At 38.1% G+C, this 22,366-nt stretch overlaps 1 protein-coding gene across 5 annotated transcripts in view; it reads left to right on the top strand.

Annotated features, from left to right (window-relative positions):
* Positions 1–22,366, top strand: part of CadN (neural cadherin) — a 610,878-nt gene that overhangs the window by 120,982 nt on the left and 467,530 nt on the right. For all 5 annotated transcript variants that reach the window (XM_089240252.1, XM_089240174.1, XM_089240398.1 and 2 more), the window contains 2 exons: positions 13,068–13,250; positions 15,483–15,669. In XM_089240252.1, the coding sequence (XP_089096378.1) occupies positions 13,068–13,250; positions 15,483–15,669 (370 nt within the window). The remainder of the gene's footprint in view (positions 1–13,067; positions 13,251–15,482; positions 15,670–22,366) is intronic.

Genomic DNA, 22,366 nt, shown 5'->3' with positions numbered 1-22,366 from the left:
AACCCCGGGATATTTGTAAACATTACTTATGGACTTTATAATGACTGCGGGTTTATTTCAAGGCTCCGGAGAAAATATTTTCTTCAATGGCGTCATCTCGATAATGTTGAATCGTGCTGCCATCTGTTGGAATATACAAAAGGTACTTTCTTGGTGAAGCTTTGGAATAGCAAAACACACAAAACTAAGAAAAATCAATTGAATTTATATAATTTTAATTTACATTTTTGTTATTTTTGTTTTATCGTTGATGAAATAATATATTTTGATATACTAATAAATTAATATTTATTATATAATTTTTACTTGTATCATTGAATAAGCCCCTCAACTCCTTAAACACTGACAGGGGCGCCAGAATGCTGGCTTGCCCCAAAGGTTGAAGTATCTAGCGGCCGTCAGTTCTTTCTCCCCCCCCCCTCCATTTCGTGGACCGCCGGTCATTTTCTTAAAAGAGATGAAAACATCGAAAAATGATTAATTCTTGCATTGATAAACGAAAGCAATTGGGAATTAATGAAACAAATAATTTCAGAAATAGTGATTAAAATAACTTTTGGTAATTTATGATAGAAACTATTTAACAATGAATAAAAGATTAATTTCGTGATTATCGAAACAAATGATTTCCAAGAAAGAGATAGACTTTTTTCTCAGTCCAACATATCAAGGAAACAGACATTTTTTTGGACGTTATGCCGAAGTGATTCGGAAAGAAAAGTCATCTCCGCCGGTATTCAAACTCAGGCGTTCTTGCAAACAGTCCCACCTGGGGACCACACGCCACAGTGCGTAAAATAAATAAGGCAGTGTCGTCACTTCAGTGGTGGGGATGGTAGCATGCTTGCCGAGTTTTCAAGAGCGCCTGGATTCTATTGTCCTGGCGGAAACCAGATGACTTTTATTTCTAAATTCAACTCGGCATAACATCCAGAACATGTTTCCTTGATTTCAAGATATAGCAGTTGGAAATTTGTTACCATGTCTCTCCTTATACCAACAAAAAAAATTTCACGTTTCTAAGTGCAATATTCACTGAAATATTCGAATTTAAAAAACGTAGGAAATCTGGGGAAAAAACAACATTAAATGTGGGTAAAACGGTTTCCCGCATTTAATGTTGTTGCTTTTTTCCATGTTTCCTCCGTTTTTCGCGTTCGAATATTTCAGTGAATATTGCACTTAGAAATGCGGGGTTTTTTTTTTTTTTGCATCAGGGAGACAGGGCAGCAACTTTCTAATTAGAAGTTAGTGTACAGAGGAACGTATAGAAAGTTTATCCTTTTATTTTAATAACTATACCACCCCTTGCAACATGAATGACATATCTGAGTACTACACATTATTTAGATACTTTTTTCTAATCGAAAGTATGCCTCTAGAACCAACGGTTCACCAGTAAAATGCTATACGCCGTGTTACCTATGCACTCTGTATATTCCTTCTCAATGAGGAGGGAAAATAATTACAAAATCATTTTTATAATGATTTCAGATTGAAATTAATCTCAGAATTAATTAATTTAATTAGTAATTAATCAAAAACTTTTTTGCTGAAAATAATTATTTCTTAACCAATAAAAATTAGTAAGAAGCAAAAGAAATAATTTCAGAACAAATCTTCAAATTCTTCAATCAATTTTTGTTCCTGTTTAACTCAGAGCCCCACTGGCCTCATCTAAGAAGATGTCACTAAATTAGATGAACTGGTGACCCCGCGGGTTTTGTAAAAACTGTCAATTCACCCCACCGTCATGGGTGGAGATACAGGGGGGGGGGGGAGTTGCCTCCCCTCCCCCAGCGTCAAAAGTGCAGTGGGTAGATCTAATGTATATGTGTATATATGAATTGACATCATCATCATAACCGTGCCCCCAGCAATAATGACCTTGCCCCTCCCCCAGACTTCCAAGTCTATCTCCGCCTATGCCCACCGTGTCTGAAAGGTTGAAGACCCCCCCCCTCCCTTCCTGCTTTAACACCTTCCTCAACATTACAAGGGAGCGCCAAAATGTGCACTTGCCCCGGCTGACGAAGCATCTAGTTGCAGCCCAGTTGGCAAGGAATTTATGAACAAGCAGGCATACAAGGCGATTACTTTTAAAACTCTTCGCTCCAGAGGAACACATTTATGGACCTCATTTTTAAAGGTTTAAATAATTTTAATGATCCCTTTCTCAAGTTAAGATCTGAGAATTGTTTTTTCGGGTTCGAAGACGGACGACGGTCTTCGAACCCGAAAAAACAATTTTTATCAAATGATGGCCGCGAAAACCTTATAGACTATTAAGATCTGAGGTTCTCAAATTCCTAATTTAATTGGGAATCATTTCTAATTTAATGATCCCCAACTTAATTGGTACATGTAAAGATATCGACACAAAATAATTAATTGTTTTTATTTTTAGAGGTCATTTTGACACAATAAACACAAATTCATCCAAAAAAAAAAAAAATTACGTCATTTTTTACGTCTGAAATACCAGGAATTTAGGAACTGATATTTGTCCCCCAGAAAGGGGTCCTGCTTATTCTTTTCTTACTAGGCTTCATGTCTGGTAAGGGTGAACCTGATTTCAACTGATAACACAATATTTTCCTTTAAAAATCCGCAGGTAATACGATTTTAATTTCTTCGAGAAAAGGTAATCGTTTATTCTGCAGTGGCTTATATATATTCCGCATATAGAAATTTTATTCATCAGTAATGAAATCTTAGTTAATGAAGGGGTTATTGGCAACGAAAAAAACTCATTTTTTTACTCACATCTAAGTTCAGAGTGGGCGAAAAGTCCTAGATACATTTTAAAAATTCATTTAAAAAATCAGCAATTTTCATAAAACAAAGTACAGCTTGCACCTAAAAACAAATTGTCGCGATTTTTTTTATGAACAACAAAAAAGTCCCACAAACACTGGTCCCGCTAGATCCACTCACTCAAAATTTCACTCATAGATGGCGATGTTTTACGAAAAGCTTGACAGACCACATAAAAAACAAGACAAACAGTGTATAATTAATATTTATTATGATTTGCGTTACATAAAACTACCACCAGGACAGGATTAACCCATATGAAGGGCTTAAGCACTCGAGTGATTTTGGTGCCCTTCCCTTCACTTTTAACCTTAACGCATCTTCTCATCCCTATGACAATTAGATTTGTTTACAATTTTCTAGTATAAGTATGCAAATTGGTATAATGGGGCGGGGGGGGGGAATTCAGAAGAATCATTTTGCCCGGGCTCTGTGATGCCACGGAACTGGAGACTCAAGTACCGAGAATTTCTCATAATAATTATCTGATGAAAATTTTGGAGAGAGTGATTATGCAAATGGTGTGATATATAGGCATATATATATATATAGGCAGAGGGACCTCAGGAAAATTTGCTTCTATCGGAGGGCTATGATGCTGATGAGATGCAAGACCGTAGCGAGAGGGGGACTTGGGGGTCTGGGTCTGGTCCCATTCCTCCCGAAATGAGAGAAAGTGACAGAATAAAGTGTAAAAGACATAAATTTATTGTTCTGTCAGTTTGGTCCCCCCCCCCTTCCCATAATATAAGTGGTCCCCATACCAACGAAATTCCTGGCTACGGGCCTGTTGAGACGGCTATGGGCTTGCTTTATGAAATATAACAAGAGTCTCAATCCAAAAACTGAGCATTAACGCGAGTTTTTGTTCGAAATTAGTTTCTCTGCTTTTGTGGCCCCCTTAGGGACGCAACTAGCAATGAACATTTACTTTAGCTTAGGGGGGTCTGTACCTATAGTATTTTTTCATCCTCCCCCAGTAATTTTTAGCAGATAAGGCATTGACTCGACGCACTTGCTGGTCCAGCGCCAGGAACAGACTTCCCCTGTCCTCTTTCAGTTGCTGCGCTGGTCAACCTTTTGATAAAAATCTTCAACTGTACATTCAAGTGCTCTTACAATTTTAGGATTCCCTACTAGGTAGTTGATGCTGGGAAAAAAAAATTTACATTTAAAAACAAAGTACTATTTGATCATTTTTTACGGTGCCTTTTTTTTCTCCTGATGCCTTAAGCACGTGCTTATTTTGCTAAATGGTTAATCCGGGCCTGACTACAACATTTGAATTCTAGCTCCCTTTCACCCGTTTAGATGCAGTGTGAACTAGAGATGGTGTTCATATTGAAATGTGGTAGTTTTATGTAACAATAATCGTGATAAACATTGCTTATGCACTATTAGTGTCGCATTTTATGTGTCACGTGAGTTTTTCATACACAACGCCATCTGTAAGCCATGTTTTAAACTTTTTAATATTTATCAAAAAGAAAAACTTGACTTCTTAATTTGGTGCAAATTGAACATTTTATGGCAGCTAGTTGATTCTTTATTAATTTAAAATGTGCTCAGAACTTTCTGCTCAATTTATACTTTACTAAAACACAATTAGTTTACAAATTTGTTTTCATGATTAATTTGTTTTTTTTATACCCCACCTTTGTTCAAACGTATAATCCGTAAATTATACATCACAAAATACATTAGTGAGAAATTAGCAACATCTTCAAGAAGTCAACATCTTCTGTCACTTGAGTCACGATTTTTCACAAGCTGTTGTTAATATGCAAAAAATTTACCGCTATATGGTCATGAAAACCTCAAGAATGGCTCAGACTCAATTCCCGCATCTGCACAATAGTGGTCGGCGATTATCGAATACGACCTTCAAAACACATAAACTTACTGTCACTTTCAGTTCGGAACACAGATGGTGCCACTGCTGAAACACATGGTACGGACAATATTTGACGTCGTAGCTACGCGAGGAGAAAAAAATGACAAGCAACACTTTTCCGCATGCTCCAAAATTCTAAAAGAAATATTTACGAAGTCCATGTACGCTTTGAATACGAGCTTATATTAGCTTCCCCCTTGTGAGGGACAGGGCCGTCTTAAGAGCATCATGGGTCGTGATTTTTCTGAGGCTCTACAAGGCAAATTCTCGAAAATTTCAATCAGATCTCATTTTCGTGAGGCCCGCGGGCCGTGCCCGGGTAGGCCCATGCCTTACGACGGCACTGGTGAGGGAACGTGAGGAAAAACTGGATATATGTCTGAAAACTGGCAGTGCTTAAATGTTATCACATAATGATTATTTCAATGCAGTAACACCTCATGACATCGCACTTGTCGGAGAACAAAGAAAAAACACGATACAGCAGAGGGCATTATTCCAAGTTCTGTACTTCTAATTAAATTTTCAACAGCTCTTCCGGTAGAAAAAGCTCAAAATATCCGAATGGTATAATTACAACAAATAGTAGCTTTAATTTAAAAATCCATTATATCAGTATGTAACTTATGCGTAAGAGTCACCAAACGATAACTGAAACATATACAATTAATTTCGAGAAGTTATGTAAGAATAATACATAACACTTTTCAAGGGAATTCATACGTCTACGTCGAAATAACTAAATATTATGAAGCAAATTCATGGATTGGGATTCTTATACAAGATACATTGCATACATGAAAATAAAAAAAAAATCTTACATCAATCGTATTCTTATTCATTTAGTCATTCATTAAGCAGTGAATACCCATACGGTAATTAGTGTTCGCTCACAATATTCATTTCGTAGACTTCCTTTTCTTTTTATTCCTTGCGATTCAAAATCCCAATTAGCCATATTGCGAGAACTAGCTGAATCATGAAACCACTAGCGCTAATGACTCATTAGATAATTAAACGATTCGTTTTTTTCCTTTCATTTTTCTATTCCAATAACTCTTTTGAAAAGTTTTTTTTTCTCCTCTTTTTGCAAATATTGTATTACTCGTTGATTTTTAGTGTCTGAATATTTCATTTTTCCTTCGAAATTTTTCCTAAACGCAATTAACAATGGTGTTGCGAAAATTTTCTAGTAGATTATTAGTAAATTATATATATATACACACACACATCGTGAAAAGAAAATTGATTAAATTAGATCGTTTTCTTTGATGAGGCGTAAACTTTTCCTTTGAATCCCTTTGTTCCTCGTATTATCGCAAAAGTGCTGCTTTCTCTCCAACCGCCATTTCTCCTCTTCGTTTTTGTCCTTCGAGCAGTTTCGGGGATTTTCTTTTCTTTGTATATATGTGTGTGTGTGTCTTTTTCCTCGGGAAAACTAGTTAAGATTAGTAAAAAGACATTAAGAAGCCATTAGATGAAGTCGACGTCATCCTTGAAATAAAAGATGCTAATTTCAGTTCGGAAGATGATCATGGTAATTATAATACAATTTTAGCAGAGGTGATTATACTGGAGATTGGTCAAACGAAAAGGTGCCGAAAGTCCCTGAAGGTAAAATATACGTACTAGTTTGGAGTAACTCCCTCGTGCCTGAAGGTAGATATTTCATTGTTTTGCAAGCCAGCGTATATCTTTCTTGAAGAGAAAGCCATTCGGCGCTCAAAGAGAGAGAGAGAGAGAGAGCTCTGTGAGACAATGAGACAGCAATTAATTCTTCAAATATCCTTGAACCCATCGATCGAGGTGAACTCCTTCCTTTCAAATGCCAGTGACAGGTCTGGACTCTAGCACGGGTGTTCCAGTGCTGTCGACAACTGCGTAGTGCAAAACACCACACCTGAGTTTGCGATAGGGATGCAATTTTTTATCTATCACATCTCGCCGGTTTATCTGACTACACCGTTTTTTTTTTGTTTTTTTTGCCCTACGATTTTGTGATGCATGTAGACAGTTTGTTATTAGTAGGCCATTTATTGCAGTCGGCAGTTATACTTTTAGCTTTCTGTGGTGAGTTTTGTTTTTTAACGGGAAGATCCCAACTTCGAGACACAAATACGAGCCGAACTCCGATTTAAAGTCTCGCTTGCAGAGAGCAACAGGCCTACAACGATGCAAATAGTCAAGCATTACACTCCACTCATAGCCCGAAAAACAGATGTCAGATGACAACTCTATAACAAGCATTACACAGAAACAAACTTCACGATAGGTTCACAACACATACCCGCACATTCAACATGCACCAATTCGTTAGAAGTTCCGTAGAGGACAAGGTGCATGTGCGGTTTAGTAGCTATGCGGTAGTATGGGCATCGTCATAGTCTTGCATCGTGAGGATCCAGATTTGAACCACATTCACCCCATGATGGTCGGCTGAAGTTGGTTTTCTAACTTCTTGCTTCCGAATTCCGGAGCCTTTCTTAAAACACACAGCCGTTCCAGAAAAACAAACTTTAGTTTAGGTACACAACACTTACACGCTACACATTTGGACATGCACCAATTTGTTAGAAGTTTCTCAGAGATGCGTTCACGAGGAGAATTTTTTTCATGGTTTTATTTTTGCATGGAACCATTTGATACACATGGGTTTGAATTTTTTTCCTGTTAACGGGAAATGTCCGTTGAAACAGGGTTTTTATAATTAAACTGACACTACTCCCAGCGCCTGTTCTGGTGAACGTATTTCGTTCAAACTTGATAAATACGTTATATGAACCACGAGAAAAAGAAAACTACAATAAAAAAATAGTTCAATTTTTTACCACCAGGTGGAAGAATGGAGCTTTTAAATTTCAGTTTTCTTTTCAACATGGGCGATATAACGTATCTACCAAGTTTCAACGAAATACGTCTACCAGAACGGGTGCTACATAGGTCTGAGTACTGTATTGCGTGCTAGTTTAATAACACTAGTCAGATCTATGTAGCACTCGTTTTGATGGACGTATTTCATTGAAACTTGGTAGATATCGACCATGAAGGGAAAGAAAGAAAACTGCAGTTTAAAAAAAAGTGCCACGTTTGTCAAAAAAAATTGTCCTATTTTTTTTAATTGCAGTTTTCTTTACCCCATGGTCCATATAACCTACATACCACGTTTCAACGAAATATATCCACCGAACAGGCACTACTTAGGTCTGAGTATATATAGTGTCAGTTTAATTATAACTATCCTGTACAGTACATAGCGAAATACATTGGAATCTTGTTCCACGGGTTTCAGACATGTCCTTATTAATGTGAGGTTTCAGCTAACGTACAGAGAGAGTCTGTTATGAGAGGTTCCACCGTATTTCTGGTATATTTTCGGAAGAGTTTTTTTTTTTTTTAAATAAAATGTTCTAAATCAGTAAATAGCTTTGACCATTTCGATCATTTACTAACCGTCCGTCCATCTAAAATTTTCTAGATCTGATTAGGATCCAGATAATAAAAGAATCAATAGCTGCATAGAAAATGGGAATTTCATTCGATTTTCCAGTTATTGGATAAGAGGACATATAAAATTAGTTTCCCCCCTCCCCTCTTTCTCATCTATTGTATTCTCGAGGAGATCGAAAATTCTTCTTTGATGGAGACGACATTGAAGAATGCTGAGGAAAAATTCGACGCTCCTCAAATAATCCTCTATATATTTCTTCTACTTTTTTTTTACTGATCGAAAATGGAACTTCGTCGAGGGATGACTTTTTTTTAAATTCTTATTGGTATGTAGTTTGCGATTAAGGGGAGAGTGACGACAAAGCTCTTGTTTTCGTTTCTAGCTAACTAGTTTGGTAGAGGGTAATTCTGACCTTCTGACCAGAACAGCAATCTAGAACTGCCTGGAACAGGAGTGACACTATTTACGTAAAGCAAGTGAAGTGAAGGAAAGCAATACACCGTATGTATATTCGACCTTATCTGTGTGAGAGTGAAAGAAAAAAATTTCCTCAAATTTTTTTTTCGAGTAGCCTGCAGCAACAACGCTCATCATCCTATCACATACACGACCACACTTTGGCATATGTATATTGTTACTTCTTGAATGGGGATGCTTAGTAGGTGAGTCGACCAATGACTCTCGAAAACGTAATCAAAGTGATCGAGTGATTATTTGCTTCAGTGAGCACTGAGCATTCTCGCGAGCAACAGATTCAAGACGCTGGATCGCATATATATCGGTCGCATATCGATCAAATATTCGGTTGGTCCTCTTTTGGAGCGGAAAGGCTTGAGCCCGGTCATGCGCGGCTCGTTCTGTTTTGACATAAACTTCAGGACAGGGCGTTCAATTTTTGCATGAGCTATGGCCCCCGTATCTTGCAGAAGACACCTAAGCATCCCACCCATCAGGGAGCAGGGTCCCTAGGCTGGGGTCTTTAGCGGGCCCTTTTATAGTGAATTTACAGCATGCAAAATTAAAAAATGAAGAATAATTGTCTCGGGCCCTGTCAGCCCCACCGTTGGGAGAATACCCTAGTCTTGGATCTTTGTCGGGCCCTCGGGCCAGAGTTTTCATGAGCCTTTGTACTGGAAATTTATAGTCGAAAAGCCAAATCGGAAAGAATAGTCCCGGTTCCTGGAGTAACTAGTATAACTAGTTTCCGCGGGCTCCACTCGTGGCCTGCAGGCGATGTGCGTCTGTGCACCATATATCATTCGCAATTCTTTCGTTAATTGCATTATTGTCTATATTCTCATATGTGTAGATAGATAGAACCGCTCACAACCCCGGACTGATGCAAGGCACCTTACTTCCGTTACCTCAAAAGAGGCAGAGTTGTGTCGGAAAAGTTAGCAAAGATTTATAGTGGTGGCTCCCCTTGCCCCGTGCTAGCAAGTTTCTCGCATCGTTCCGCATCCCCATGAAGACAGCAATCAACTCGATGCAACGTACAAGCCATTTGATAAAAATTAGTGACTGAATCCAATGAGACTAGGGAGAAAAATTGCACGTGCGCCCAGTGGCACATAAGGGCTGGAGACCACAGCCTGGGATTTCTCATATGTGTATATATATATTACTTGTATAACTAGTGTTCGTGGGCCCCATTCGTGTTCTGCAGGTGATGTGAGTCTCTGCACCTGCCCATGTTCCCCCATATCTTTCTATTGATATATCATTTCATGTACAACAAGTGGGGAAGTGTGTGTATGTGGGGGGGGTGAAGTTGTATGAGGGATCCTGCTGCTGGTTGGCTTGTGGCTTGGTGTGGGTGGTTTGCTGGTCTTGGATGTCATTGGATTTTTCCACCGTGTCCCACGTCTCCTGAGACGGACCAGCTTATATCCCCTAGTGGGACAGAGCGGGGGTCACGGTTGGTCTGGTGGAGTACTCCCTCTCTCTCTACCAGACATGCACCTCGTCCATATTCTTCTGCGCAAGGTCGGTGCCAGGAATGAGGCGAAAGCCTAGGGCGGAATGATTACAGGGGCGGCATTTTTATGACGGATTTATTAGGGTGATGTTTTCACTCTCGGAAATTCTTGCATATTGAAATAATTTTTAAGGAAAAGCGCGAGTGTATAAATAAGAGCAGGTAAATGGATCACTTTTCAGTGTTGAAATGCCCTATTCAGCTCTTTGCTATTCAATGCTTAATTCATCTCAACACCCTTCCTTGCTTGCACTTCCAAAAAGTGTCACCTATCTCTAGAGAAGCTGGTTTGTGAAAAAAAATAGGTTTTTTCTCTTTTTTGTTAAAGATCTTTTCACTCTTTATCAACATTTTCCGAATTACTTTTCTTTCCTTAGTCTATTCCCCCAGCAGAAATTTTTATTCCTTGTTCATCTCCCGACAGATGCCTCTTTTAGTCAACACCATATAATAGAAGAATCTCTAGTGTCGTGCTGCTTGACTCTGGAATGGAATAATTGCCCATTTCTGTATACCTATACATATATATATCTGTTCCCTACACCAAAGTAAAGTTTCTCGCGGAACCCTTGATGATAATGAGGTTGTTGTACAGAACTCAAACAAATTTTTGTGCATTTAATCTTAAAAAAAGCGTGTGTACCTACTGCTTCCCCAACAAAATCATAGCCCCAGGGCAAAATGAAAGAGTGCCTAGGCAGCACCTATTAATTTACATATTTATTATCATAAATCACTGTGCCAGTTCTTATCGTGGAAGCGTTTATTCTATGCAGGACTGTGAGGACATTGCATGGCCCCCACGAAAAGATTGGGTCGGGCCGGGGTCCGATATAATTCTCATCACATGTGATTCTATTTTTGTTTTTCACACTACAAATTCATATTACAGGGGGCCCGTGACGAGTTTGAACTGGGGTCCCACCAAAGATCTTAGTCTAGATTCCTAGTGTGGGATGCGGGGCCATGGGTCTCCGTTCCGAGCCCGGTTGAACTCATGGTTGGGACTCACGAGGTTGATTTCATGAGCAAAAATATGCCTTCTAGAAAATATTGAAAAACAGTTATATATACCGTACAGTATTATAGTGTTTATACATGTGAGAAACGCATCAATGAACCTTCTACCACCTATCAAATAAAACTGTTACAATTCTTTGATTGAAATTAGTAACCGGATTTTGATTTATATGCTGCGTGATCCGCGCATCAGATTCAATTTTAATCCCCCCAGATTTCGTTGAGGAGGGAAATAATCCTTCAATACATTATACATTGTAATTTATTACGTATCTTGAATTGGAATGAATTTGAAAAAAAGTTATATATATGTATATATTTAAATAGAATTATTTCTTTCCTCTCTGTTTTTCATTAATCCCTTGAAACCCTGGTGCCACAAATGTGTAGGTTTCTTTTTCTCACTGTAGAGTTTCCTCTTTTGATCTTAGAGAGTTGAAACGATACTTAAAGGATTGGATAGGTATTGAGTTAGAATTACGGCGAATATCAACTTTGGAGACTTTCATCAGAGGGCAGCACTTGAAGTTGAACTTTCAGTGGTTTTTAAGATGGCTTCCGGGAGAAAGTGCCTGCAGGAAAATTGTGATTTATTACATAAAATTAAGGAAAAAATTGAACAAAAGGAATTATTTCTAAAAAAAAAAATAATTAAAATTTGCAAAAAATAAAGATTTACTGACATTTATGTTTTTAATGCATTTTTTAAGTATTTGTGTATCAAAAATTCAAGAAATCATTTAACAAACATGAAGGCTCGGGTCTGAAGGGAAAAAACGTCCCTGTTTTTATAAAATTATACCTCAAAATTTTGAAGAGGAGTGGAATTACTCTTCGAAACTATGTATTTCCGAATAACACTGGGCGCAACAACCGCAGTTTGAAATTGTGATCGTAATTCATAGCTATTGAATAATTTACAAGAATAAAAATGATAAATATCAACGTCACTATGATGTTGTTGAAACCATGACATCAGCGATACTGTGCTAAGGATCTGACGTTAAGGACTGATTACCATCAATAGATCATTCTTTATATGGAGATGTTCATATTCATATGCAACTGCTACGGTTGTCCGTGAGATTTAATGCTACAGCACTTAGCCTTTACTCAAGCAATTTCTTGAGCTGAATTATGCTATCGCGCATTTGATGTTACAATATTTATAGAGTACGGACTATGTATTCGGAATTGACGATCAAATATTCTAGCCTGATTATAAGGGGGTGGCGATGCTCTTTTCTGTCTCATGGGGGGGGGGAGAGAAATGCATTTTCAATAAAATATACGTCTATTCTCTAGCGTCTAGCCTATTCCACAATTCATGGTGCCTGACATGAGGAAGAGGAGACAAAATGCGCACGAGTATCGATTTTATGGAAAATCCTTTATCCTTAAGGGGGTTTTGTTGATGATATACACCTCCTTCTCTTCCTTCCTCCGGTAGCAAATAAGTACGTTTGAAATCGTAAAGGGAGGCGAGAGAATGGTCAGTCAAGTCAGTCCCATAAGTTATTGCTGCGCCATATCGGAGCCTTAGAAGAAATAACTCCCGTAGACAGATGGAAGACTTATCGACATCCACCAGAAAATGGAAGAAGGTACTTGGCTATGGCAACAAAAAAAGGGACTATCTCACGACTGTGGTAGGGATAAAGTCGAGATAGGGAACAGGGGAAGACATATTTGCCGGAAATACCACAGAGGTGACGCGTCCTTAAGTAAAAGATAAAATATATATATATATATATATATATATATATAGACAAGAAATATGTCTTGTATTGTACTTTAAGATACAATGTGTGATGTAAGGCATCCAAAAAAGATTTATCACCAATTTTTTTTCCCCCGCCCGTTGTTTTTATGTTACTAAGTATATACGTTCTTGTATTATTTTTCTGCAGAACAATGGAATCCAGCAGTTGGCATCCGAGGCGACTGTTTACATTGTACTGGAGGACGTCAATGATGAAATACCGCTGTTTATTGAAAGGGAACAGGAGACTGTCCTCGAAGGAATGCCGCCGAATACAAAAGTAACCCAAGTCCAGGCCGTCGACAAGGACGGGACTTACCCTAACAACAAGGTGAGCAACCTTATCTGGCCTCATTTCATCAAGAAACGGTATATTAGCTTATTATTTTTTCTGCATTCGGGTAGAGATATTGTGCAAACCAAAGATCATCCAATCAATCCATACAGGGTGTTTGTAATTAAGCTGACAATAATTAGGGCCATCTGTAGGTCGATCTAACAACCGAAATAACAACACCGATCTCGGTATGGGGCAATGACGACATGCGAAAAAGTATACCACGAAAGAAAAATTTAGTTAAAAATGTCGCCGGTTAGGGAAAATGTGGCGTTGCTGTAGTTCAAAAAAGAATCTGAGTTTGGACCCCGTTGACGCTGAATAGTGGCCGGCTGAAGTTAGGTTTCTGTTGTTATCCAGCTTCGAGGCGTGAATGCGAGCTGGTCCCCCATTTGAAAAAAAAAAAAGTCTCTCCGCAGAGAGCAGGCAGACCAGCACAACACGATACTGACATAACAATAAAATTCAAGAATTCGCCATCTTTACTTCAAAATATGGAAAACAGATGACAGCACCCGACAGAACACGAAACGAGCATGATTCTGATAACTTAAATACGTTAGAGCCACACATACATGCAGAACACACATTCTGGCATGTACCAATTCGTTAAGAATTCCGTAGAGGAATGTGTACGAGATGAATGCACGTTCAAGTAGTATATAGAAGTGTAATAAAAGAGTTTCAAAGAACAGATAGATGAATGACAAAGACGAAGTTGCAGTGAAACATTACGCTTTCATTTACCCGGTAAGGTCATTTTCATCCTCTACTACTACTACTTAACCGCATACGCATCTCGCACACATTCCTATGTAAAATTTCTGACGAATCAGTACATGTCAGAACACTGTTCTGAGTTGTATGTGTGACCCCTAACATCAAAGGTGGGCTTGTTTCATATTCTGCTGGTACTGCCTGTCATTTTTTGAAGTGAAGACGGAAAGTGCTTGAATTTTAAATGCTTAAAAATTCAAGAAATCAATCGCTTAGTAATAACTCTTTAACATTCCTCGGGCAGTGGTTCTCAACCTTTGGAAGCCCACGGCCCGGTCGATTTCGTTTTTGTGAGTAGAAGGCCCGGCCACACACACGACTAATATGAAATAAATGGGTAAAAATGAAAAAGTGAATCACTAACACTGTCCTGGATCAGTGGTTCTCAACTTTGGCAAGCCCGCGGCCCGGTTTCATTCATTTTTGTGGGTGAAAGGCCCGATGAAACACAAGATCAACGGAAAATGAATGAGGAAAAAATGAAACCGCTGATCTCTCGCGGCCCGGTATGAATGATGTTGGGGCCCGACGGTTGAGAAACACTGCTCTAGGGAATCTCTAACGAACTGGTACATGCAGGAACCAATGTGGTCTCAAAGTCTCCTTTGGCGTTAGATCTGGGAAAGGAGTCGGCCATGCAGCCGGAAACTAGCGACAAGTAATGACCCTTTCATTTGTTAAACGATACTGACTGTGATGAATATTCCTGGTGACATGTTTCATTCGGCCAAAGAGAATTGTTGCGCAGAAGATGAAAAGTGTAGTCCACGGGAGCGGCGGTCACATTGAAGATGGTGTATCTCCTCTCTCTGCGGAAAAATGAATGTTATGAATAAAGAGGATGTTTTCCTGTAATTTCCTCCTTTTTATTCATTTATAAGCTTATCGCAACTTATTTTTCACTGCACAGTGCCATATTTCCCTTATCGGTGTGACATTTGAGACTTACTTTTTTTTTCGTTGGATATTTTTCCATGTCATGTGTCTTCCCCACCAAGTTTGATGTCGTCATTCCGGTTGTTATATCGAGCAGCAGATGGCGCCAGTGATGGTTACTTGTGGGAAATTTCCCATATTCGTGGGAAAAATCGGCCGGACTTTGTCCTCGTGGGCAATTTCGTAGGAGAAGTGGGAAATTTTAAGAGGTCATAAAAGAAAAGAATTTTTTGAAAAATAATAAATCAGTGCAATGCTTTGCTCGGCTAGAATTCTTCCCCGGTTGATGACAGCACATTTTTCGCGGAATGTGTTGGAAAAATTAAGTCAGAAGAAAAATTTTTGAAGGAAATTTTGCCGGATGAGGTTGCCATCACAGGATGGCGCCGAGTAGTGCCAGTTATTCAAACACCCGGTACCAATTTCAATATGTCTGTGAACAGGTGCTTGAAATCAAAATCAAAAGCTATGGCATCACACTTTTCCAAGGATAATTTTTCCTCGTTGTTACAGGTCTACTACGCTATCGAAGCTAAAGATCAAGGGGACACTTTTTTCTACATCGACAGAGAAAACGGAGACATATACACGAGGGTGGAATTCGATAGAGAAGAGAAACAAGCTTACGCCATTTTGGTTAGAGCCGAAGATGGCGCTCCGTCCGACAGACCCAACATGAAACCGGGCGAACCAAACTCAGGCATGATTTTTTCCATATAACTTTCATTTTACTTTTCATAGGCATCCATTAAATCTCTGACTTACATCAGACGAAGGTGGTGCCATCTATTTATTATTCGATATATCTCGAAATCAGTTTTTTTTTCTCATGCCTACCTAAGTCGACTTCACATTATCGAGAACATTGATCGATTTTCAGTTTATTCAAAACAATTTTTTTTTTAATGGTGAACATCTATTTTTAGGCTCATTTGCTTCATATCTTCCACGTTACCTCATTAGAATTTCAAATTTATTTGAAAACTTAAGTGGATTGGAGGAGAAGCAAATTTTTCGAATCATTTCTCGCCAAGTTTTTTTTCTTCCTTTTCATTCTCTTATTTATTATTCATTCGCCGATCGATCTCTGTTTGTACAGCAAAGACTCGTCGAACAAACAGAGATAACAATCTAACGGAGAGATGCTTCCTCTATCGATTAGTTTGCTTTTCAGAAAGACAATATTTGAACGGTGAAAATATATTCATTTCGGCCATGTGTGGTGAGGTAAGCGAGAATACTCGGGGCATATTGTATTACGGGCTCTAAATCGTGAAATCGATTCAACCCTTTTACGTACAAGGTTTTGGCAATAAATTTGGACGACGTGCTTTGAACTAGCAGAGATTAATCTCAGAAACTGGTATCAAATACACAGGCCACCACAGGCAAATTTCTTAGCGATGTGGCTGGAAAAAAAGATGCCCATAGAAATATGGGTGTCGAATATAACCAAAATGCAACAACCCAACTTAAAAGCATATATTGCTAAAGAAAAATCCAATAATTAATACTATATAATACACTACCCATGAAAAAGATTAGGGTTATCTCATCTAAGCATGAATAGCTTCTCGATTTATCCCACTTCTTTTTAAATGTGTCAATCACGCTAAGTTATTGCATTTATTGACAACCCTATTAAAAAAAAACTCCCTGCACACAACCTAGAGTTGTCCCTTATTAAATAATACTGGTGTCCCCTTGTCGAAGCAACTCTTCCTTCTTCCTAAGTGTATAGGAATAATTATCCCTCAGGCCGGGATTACACTATAAAAGTTGTCTAAAAAATCTTTTATAAAATTTGAAAAATTCAACCAATAGGATTATTGGTTGCATTTGCTAGAATGTAACCGATGAGCTTTATTGGTTGAATTTTTCAAGTTTTATGACAGAGATTTTATAAAACTTTTATAGTGTAATCCCGGCCTAACTCTCATTCGGATTGCACAATCCACAAGTGGTGAAATTGCTTTTGAAATATCCTTCGTTTAATGTACAGGGAGGATACAATCGACCTCCCGATAATTACACACGCGATTCCTTGTGGAAAAACTAATATAAAAAAAAGTGTTTTCCATTTGAGGATCGGAGGGGCGCGGTAGCCCAGGTCGATAAGATACTCGCCTAAAGTACCAAAGGATGTTTAGAGGTGTCGCGAGTTCAATACCAGGTTCGTCCTTGTCAGAAAACTCTCCTGACACAGGGGAACGGCGACAAACAAAAATTGCTACCACAGGGAGCCCTCCATCGAGGGGTTAACGCACCAACCTCTCGATGAGTATAAAAAACAAGCCTGCCGTTCGGAATCGGCAATAAATTGTAGGTCCCGCTCTAATTAGCCCTCGTGTGCAGAAAATGACCGTAGTGCGACAAAAATGATCAAATGATCGAGGATCGGACGAATATCAAGGGAATTATAGCGTTTTGAAATTTCGGAGATTTACGAGATTTATTTAAAAAATTGTTTTGCCAAAATCAACACTTTTTTGTCAAAATGTGGTAATTTTTTTTTTCTTTCACTGTGAAGTAAAATTTTTTGAGCGAAAGGGCAAGGGAAAAAACTGGTTTGCACAGCTTTAGATTTCGTGATTACTCTCAGGGTTAACAGCATTGCTATTGCCTTAAAAACGTCAAGTTATATGTTTGACTCACGTTCGGTGAATTTGGAATTTGAAAGTGACGTCTTCAATTTTTATGCGTTGAAAACTCCATAATCATTGGAGAAATCGAAAAACTGAAAACACTTTTCCGTCTTAGTTTTTCACAAGGAATCACGTGTGCAATTATTGGGTGGTTGATAGTATCCACCCTGTATATGCTGCAATATTTTACTTTTATACGGTTCCGTTAATATAAAACAAAAGATTTATTTCATGTATATTTCACACTACAATCCACGTGAAAAATATTCTGATTTGGTTGTATGAAGAAAGCGTAAGTATAGATAAATTTCACATTTTTAAAGCTTCAAATTCAATAAAGCGTTCGGGAGAAAATGCAATATATCGCACACGATCCTCACCAGTGTGTAAAATGACCTCCCATCAACACTGTTTTAATGTCCTCACGTAAAACATGTTTTACGGACGTTGTCGTCACCGAGACTAGGTATAAAGGACTATCTAGTAGCGACATCAGTTCTTATCACGGTACTCGAAAATTTTATTATCTGCAGTCCTCTGCCACTTTTAAAGGGGTTCTCACTGCGGTTGGCTCACACAGTCGACCCTCTTGAGAAGCTGTGGATACTAAAACCTTATCTTTCATTTATATATGTGTGTACATTTATTTATCATGTATGTAGAGACAAGTTGTTGGAGTTGTGGAAACTCATCACTAGCCCGTAATCCTGCGTCGACCTTACTAGTTTTACGGACCCGAAAGCCCCCTCTTTACTCTTTCTTTCTGTGGCACCATGACATTCTAGAGTTTACAGCGAGTAGGAATATATTTTAATGATCTCTCTTCTTCTTCAGTGACTTTGTTGAGAAGTATCCTTGCGAGATCTGTGCCGTTCTTCCGGATACCTTCCCTTCCTCTAAAGCTCGCTTTCCACGTGTCTTCCCGTTGGCATTTACACTCTTTTGAACTCGTTGCCTTTTCCACGTCACCCTCTCTAAAGGGAAATAAATGCTAATGTAATATTAGCCATCCCTGGTTCTAGCCATCCTTGCTCACCACCTAAGTTTTCGCCGGTGGAAAAACCCGTAATAAAAATTTATGTCGCTCTTGTGGGTTCTTGGATACGTGGTGAAAAGGGAGGGACTCGGGTTTTTGATGCTTCCGACGGGAATTGTTCAACACTGGAATTTTCTTCGCGGTATATTTTTGTTTTATGTGCCGGAAAATGCCTTAAATTCGCGTTAAAAAAATCGTCCCTGTTGCATCGGTTTTAAGAAAAAAAATTACGATATTATAGGTTGTTAATGTTCGTGTTGTAAGGTAAAGAAAACTAATGTTTGCGATGCATGTGTAGAGAATAAAATTGCTGGTGGGTTTAAGGCTATTATTTTCAGAAAAGATACACGGGCACCTATCACGTGTGAAATTCAAAAGAGGGCGTGGAAAAGAATGGCGTATTTTAAGAATCAACCCATTATAAAACAGGAAAAAGTGATCATTTAGAGATGGCTTCAATAGTTCTTACTGGGTACGCGATAAACGGGGATCGCATGGGGGTCGATGTTTGGCCATTTTTTTTAGTCTCAGGGATGCCTTAACTAGAGTTCAAACTTCATCGATGATGAAATGTTTTTCTACGACGTTGGTACAAGCTGATTTCTTTTAAGAAATGAGGCTTCACGAACGATATTGCCCAATCTTTTTATTGATTAAGACTTCTGCGTTAATACGACATAAATGCAGTGGTTTCGCGCTGTCTTGAATTCCGGTATGAGGTGAATATCTGTTTAGATGAAGTTTTCACATGGCCACAGATCCTCCAACACTATTTTCGTATTTAAAGTTTTCCTTTACTGGAGGTTTTCGAAAACGATATGAATTTTTTAAAAAAATTAACCCTTTCACGTACAGGATTTTGGCAACAAATTTGGATGATCTGTATTCGAAGTATTGGCGATAAATCGAAAAAAAACCGGTTTTCTTGCTCACATGTTAGATAGAGAAGGAAAAAAAGATTAGTGCAGAGTATATTTATTTTTCGCCTTCATTCTTTCTCTCTCACCCTCTCTCATATGTTTACGTTAAAGTGTATAATTCAGTTATTTCTTACAATAACTAGCTCTAGTGTATATAGTATATATAGTAAAACGTATAAAGATATGTGGGAGAAAAAATTCCTAAACAGGAGTATAGAAAGAACGGAATATAGAAGGACCACAACTCTCCTCATTTCTCCAAGTTGAGTCTGGCACACCCCAGGGTCCGGTCCTCTCGCCATTATTGTTTTTGATTTACATTAACGATCTCCCAAGATCCATCAATTGTCATATTAGACTCTTTGCAGATGATTGCGTCATTTACCACACGGTGCACAACGAATCAGACCAAGCATTTGTCCAAAATAACGTCAACATTGTCTCTCAATGGTGCTCGTCCTGGCAATTACCCCTTAATTCTTCAAAAACAATTTTTATGACAATTACTCGCAAAAGACTTCCCCTCGTTTCTTCTTACAGTATCGATAACTCCTTGATCACCGAAATTTCTAGTTATAAATATCTGGGCGTAATTATTTCTGCCGACCTCCGTTGGAATCTCCATGTTGATTACCTCTTTCATAAATGTCTCCAAAAACTCTTTTTTCTTCGTCGGAACCTCAAAAACTCCACCCGTCACCTCAGACATCTCTGCTTCCAAACCTACATCCTTCCTCTACTCTCATATGCCTGTGAAATCTGGGACCCCTATACTCTCTCCAATATAGACAAATTAGAATCTATTCAAAATAAATCAGCCCGCTTCGTTCTTAACTGTTGGTCATCATGTGCCTCCGTCACTGAGCTCAAGCGCCAATTCAATATGCAACCGCTTTTTACCCGTAGATATATCTCTCGGTTATCCTTCCTTTTTTAAAATTCTCCACGGTCATTTTCATATCGACACTTCGAACCTTCTAAATCCGACTTCATACTATTCAAAAAGAATTAACCATTCACAAAAATTGAAACCCATCTTTGCATCCACAGATTATTTCAAATTTAGCTTCTTTTCTCGAACAATAACCGACTGGAACAACTTTCCCCCAAACATTATTGATTGTGAAACAATTTCCGATTTTCTTTGTGACATCAATCATCTCTGTCTAACTTCATCACCGCATTCCCTTGTATAGGCCTCGGCCAACCAATATTGAATAAATAAACAAATAAAACGGGAAGGGGAGGGGGGGAAAAATCCCTTCATTCATAGGGTTACAATGAAGCTTCGCAGTAATGTGAAAACAGGTGGGAAAAACATAGAGAGCCGGAATATAAATTTCTTCCATTTGCATTAGATATCTCGTCCGAGATCGCTTAGGGAATTTTGCTAGAAACTCCCAGTGAGCAATCAAAAGTGCAACATATAAATTCTCAATTCAAGAAATTTCTTTCCTCATTTCTCTCATTTTGGCTGTTTTCTATATAAACACTGACCGATGACAATTTAGTTACCTGTGCTTGTAAATCTTTTGCTGCACGTGCGGTTCATCACCTTCTACATACGAGAACACCTGCATGTGGTAAAGTCTGGTCATGTCAAAATCGCCATTTCGATTTCGCGCAGTTTTGAGTGAATGCAGTGTACACAAATGTCACTATAAATCTTTATTGTGCATACATTTTTCAGAAATGTTGAAGTGAAAGTCCAAAGTTTTTTGATTTGAAAGAAAATGAACAAATTATGGGAAAAGAATCCAAATCCCAAGAAAAATGTGTAGTTGAAAAGCAAAGGAATATCAATCCCTCTGAATATTCCATCCAATCAATAGAAAAAAAAGACTAACAACATTATTCATGGAAGATTATTCAAGAGTTTACTTACGTACTTATTTATACATTTTCATTTTTACAAGTATTGTATGTGCGTCCGTTTTCATAATGTATACGCAGTGTTTCCTTTAATATTCTGATTCAGTAATTAAACACGATTGCATCAAAATTGCTCACCCTTGTCAAAATCTCTTGTACTTCAACATTATTCACTTACACCGTACTAGTAAACAATACTGAATCTAAGGGAATTCACTCAGTAATTGGAATTTCCAATTTTAAGTGGAATTGACGAGAAAGTTTTTCGTCGGCCGCTGTACACTTTACGAACCGAGATATGACAGATCTGACAGTCACGGTTTACATGTTAGAGAAGAAATAATACGGGAGCATAAAATGCCGTTGCTAGTTGATGCGAAGTACCGAGCACTGAGCTCTAGTCTTCTTCGTCTTGGTTTCTCTACTTAGGTAGAGATATTGATCAGTCAATGGCAAAATGGTTGCTTAAAAACAACCGCCGGGAAGTATTATTTTTTAAATTATATATAACCCTTTATACATAAAATATTCTCACTAATACAAAACAATATGAATAAACTGTTAACAGTTTTCAGGTGTTAAAACATCTTCTACCCCATCAGATTACACTTACTTTCAAAAATAAATCTCGTCGATTGCAAATATTCTCAATATCTACAATATTTAATAAAATCAGTTTCGCAAAGTGACCCACTTTGCCACAAATTGCAAAAATTACCAATATTTTACAACATAAGTTTACAGCATATTTTGCAATATATTTCCATTTAGACAAAAAATGATATGTGTCATATATACACATGAAAACTGCAACAATGTCACCAAAACCATTCAATGTGATCTCTAAACATTTGACAAACACATTTAAAAAATAAGTAATTATAAAATATAAAAATAGAGTAGAAGGTTACAAATGGTCATTAG

The sequence above is a fragment of the Pholcus phalangioides genome, unplaced genomic scaffold (genome assembly GCF_987345545.1).
Source record: "Pholcus phalangioides strain wild (caught in Gottingen) unplaced genomic scaffold, Ppha-v1.0 ptg000001l_1, whole genome shotgun sequence".
Classification (NCBI taxonomy): Eukaryota; Metazoa; Arthropoda; class Arachnida; order Araneae; family Pholcidae; genus Pholcus; species Pholcus phalangioides.
This window is presented reverse-complemented; position numbering and strand designations above follow the sequence as displayed.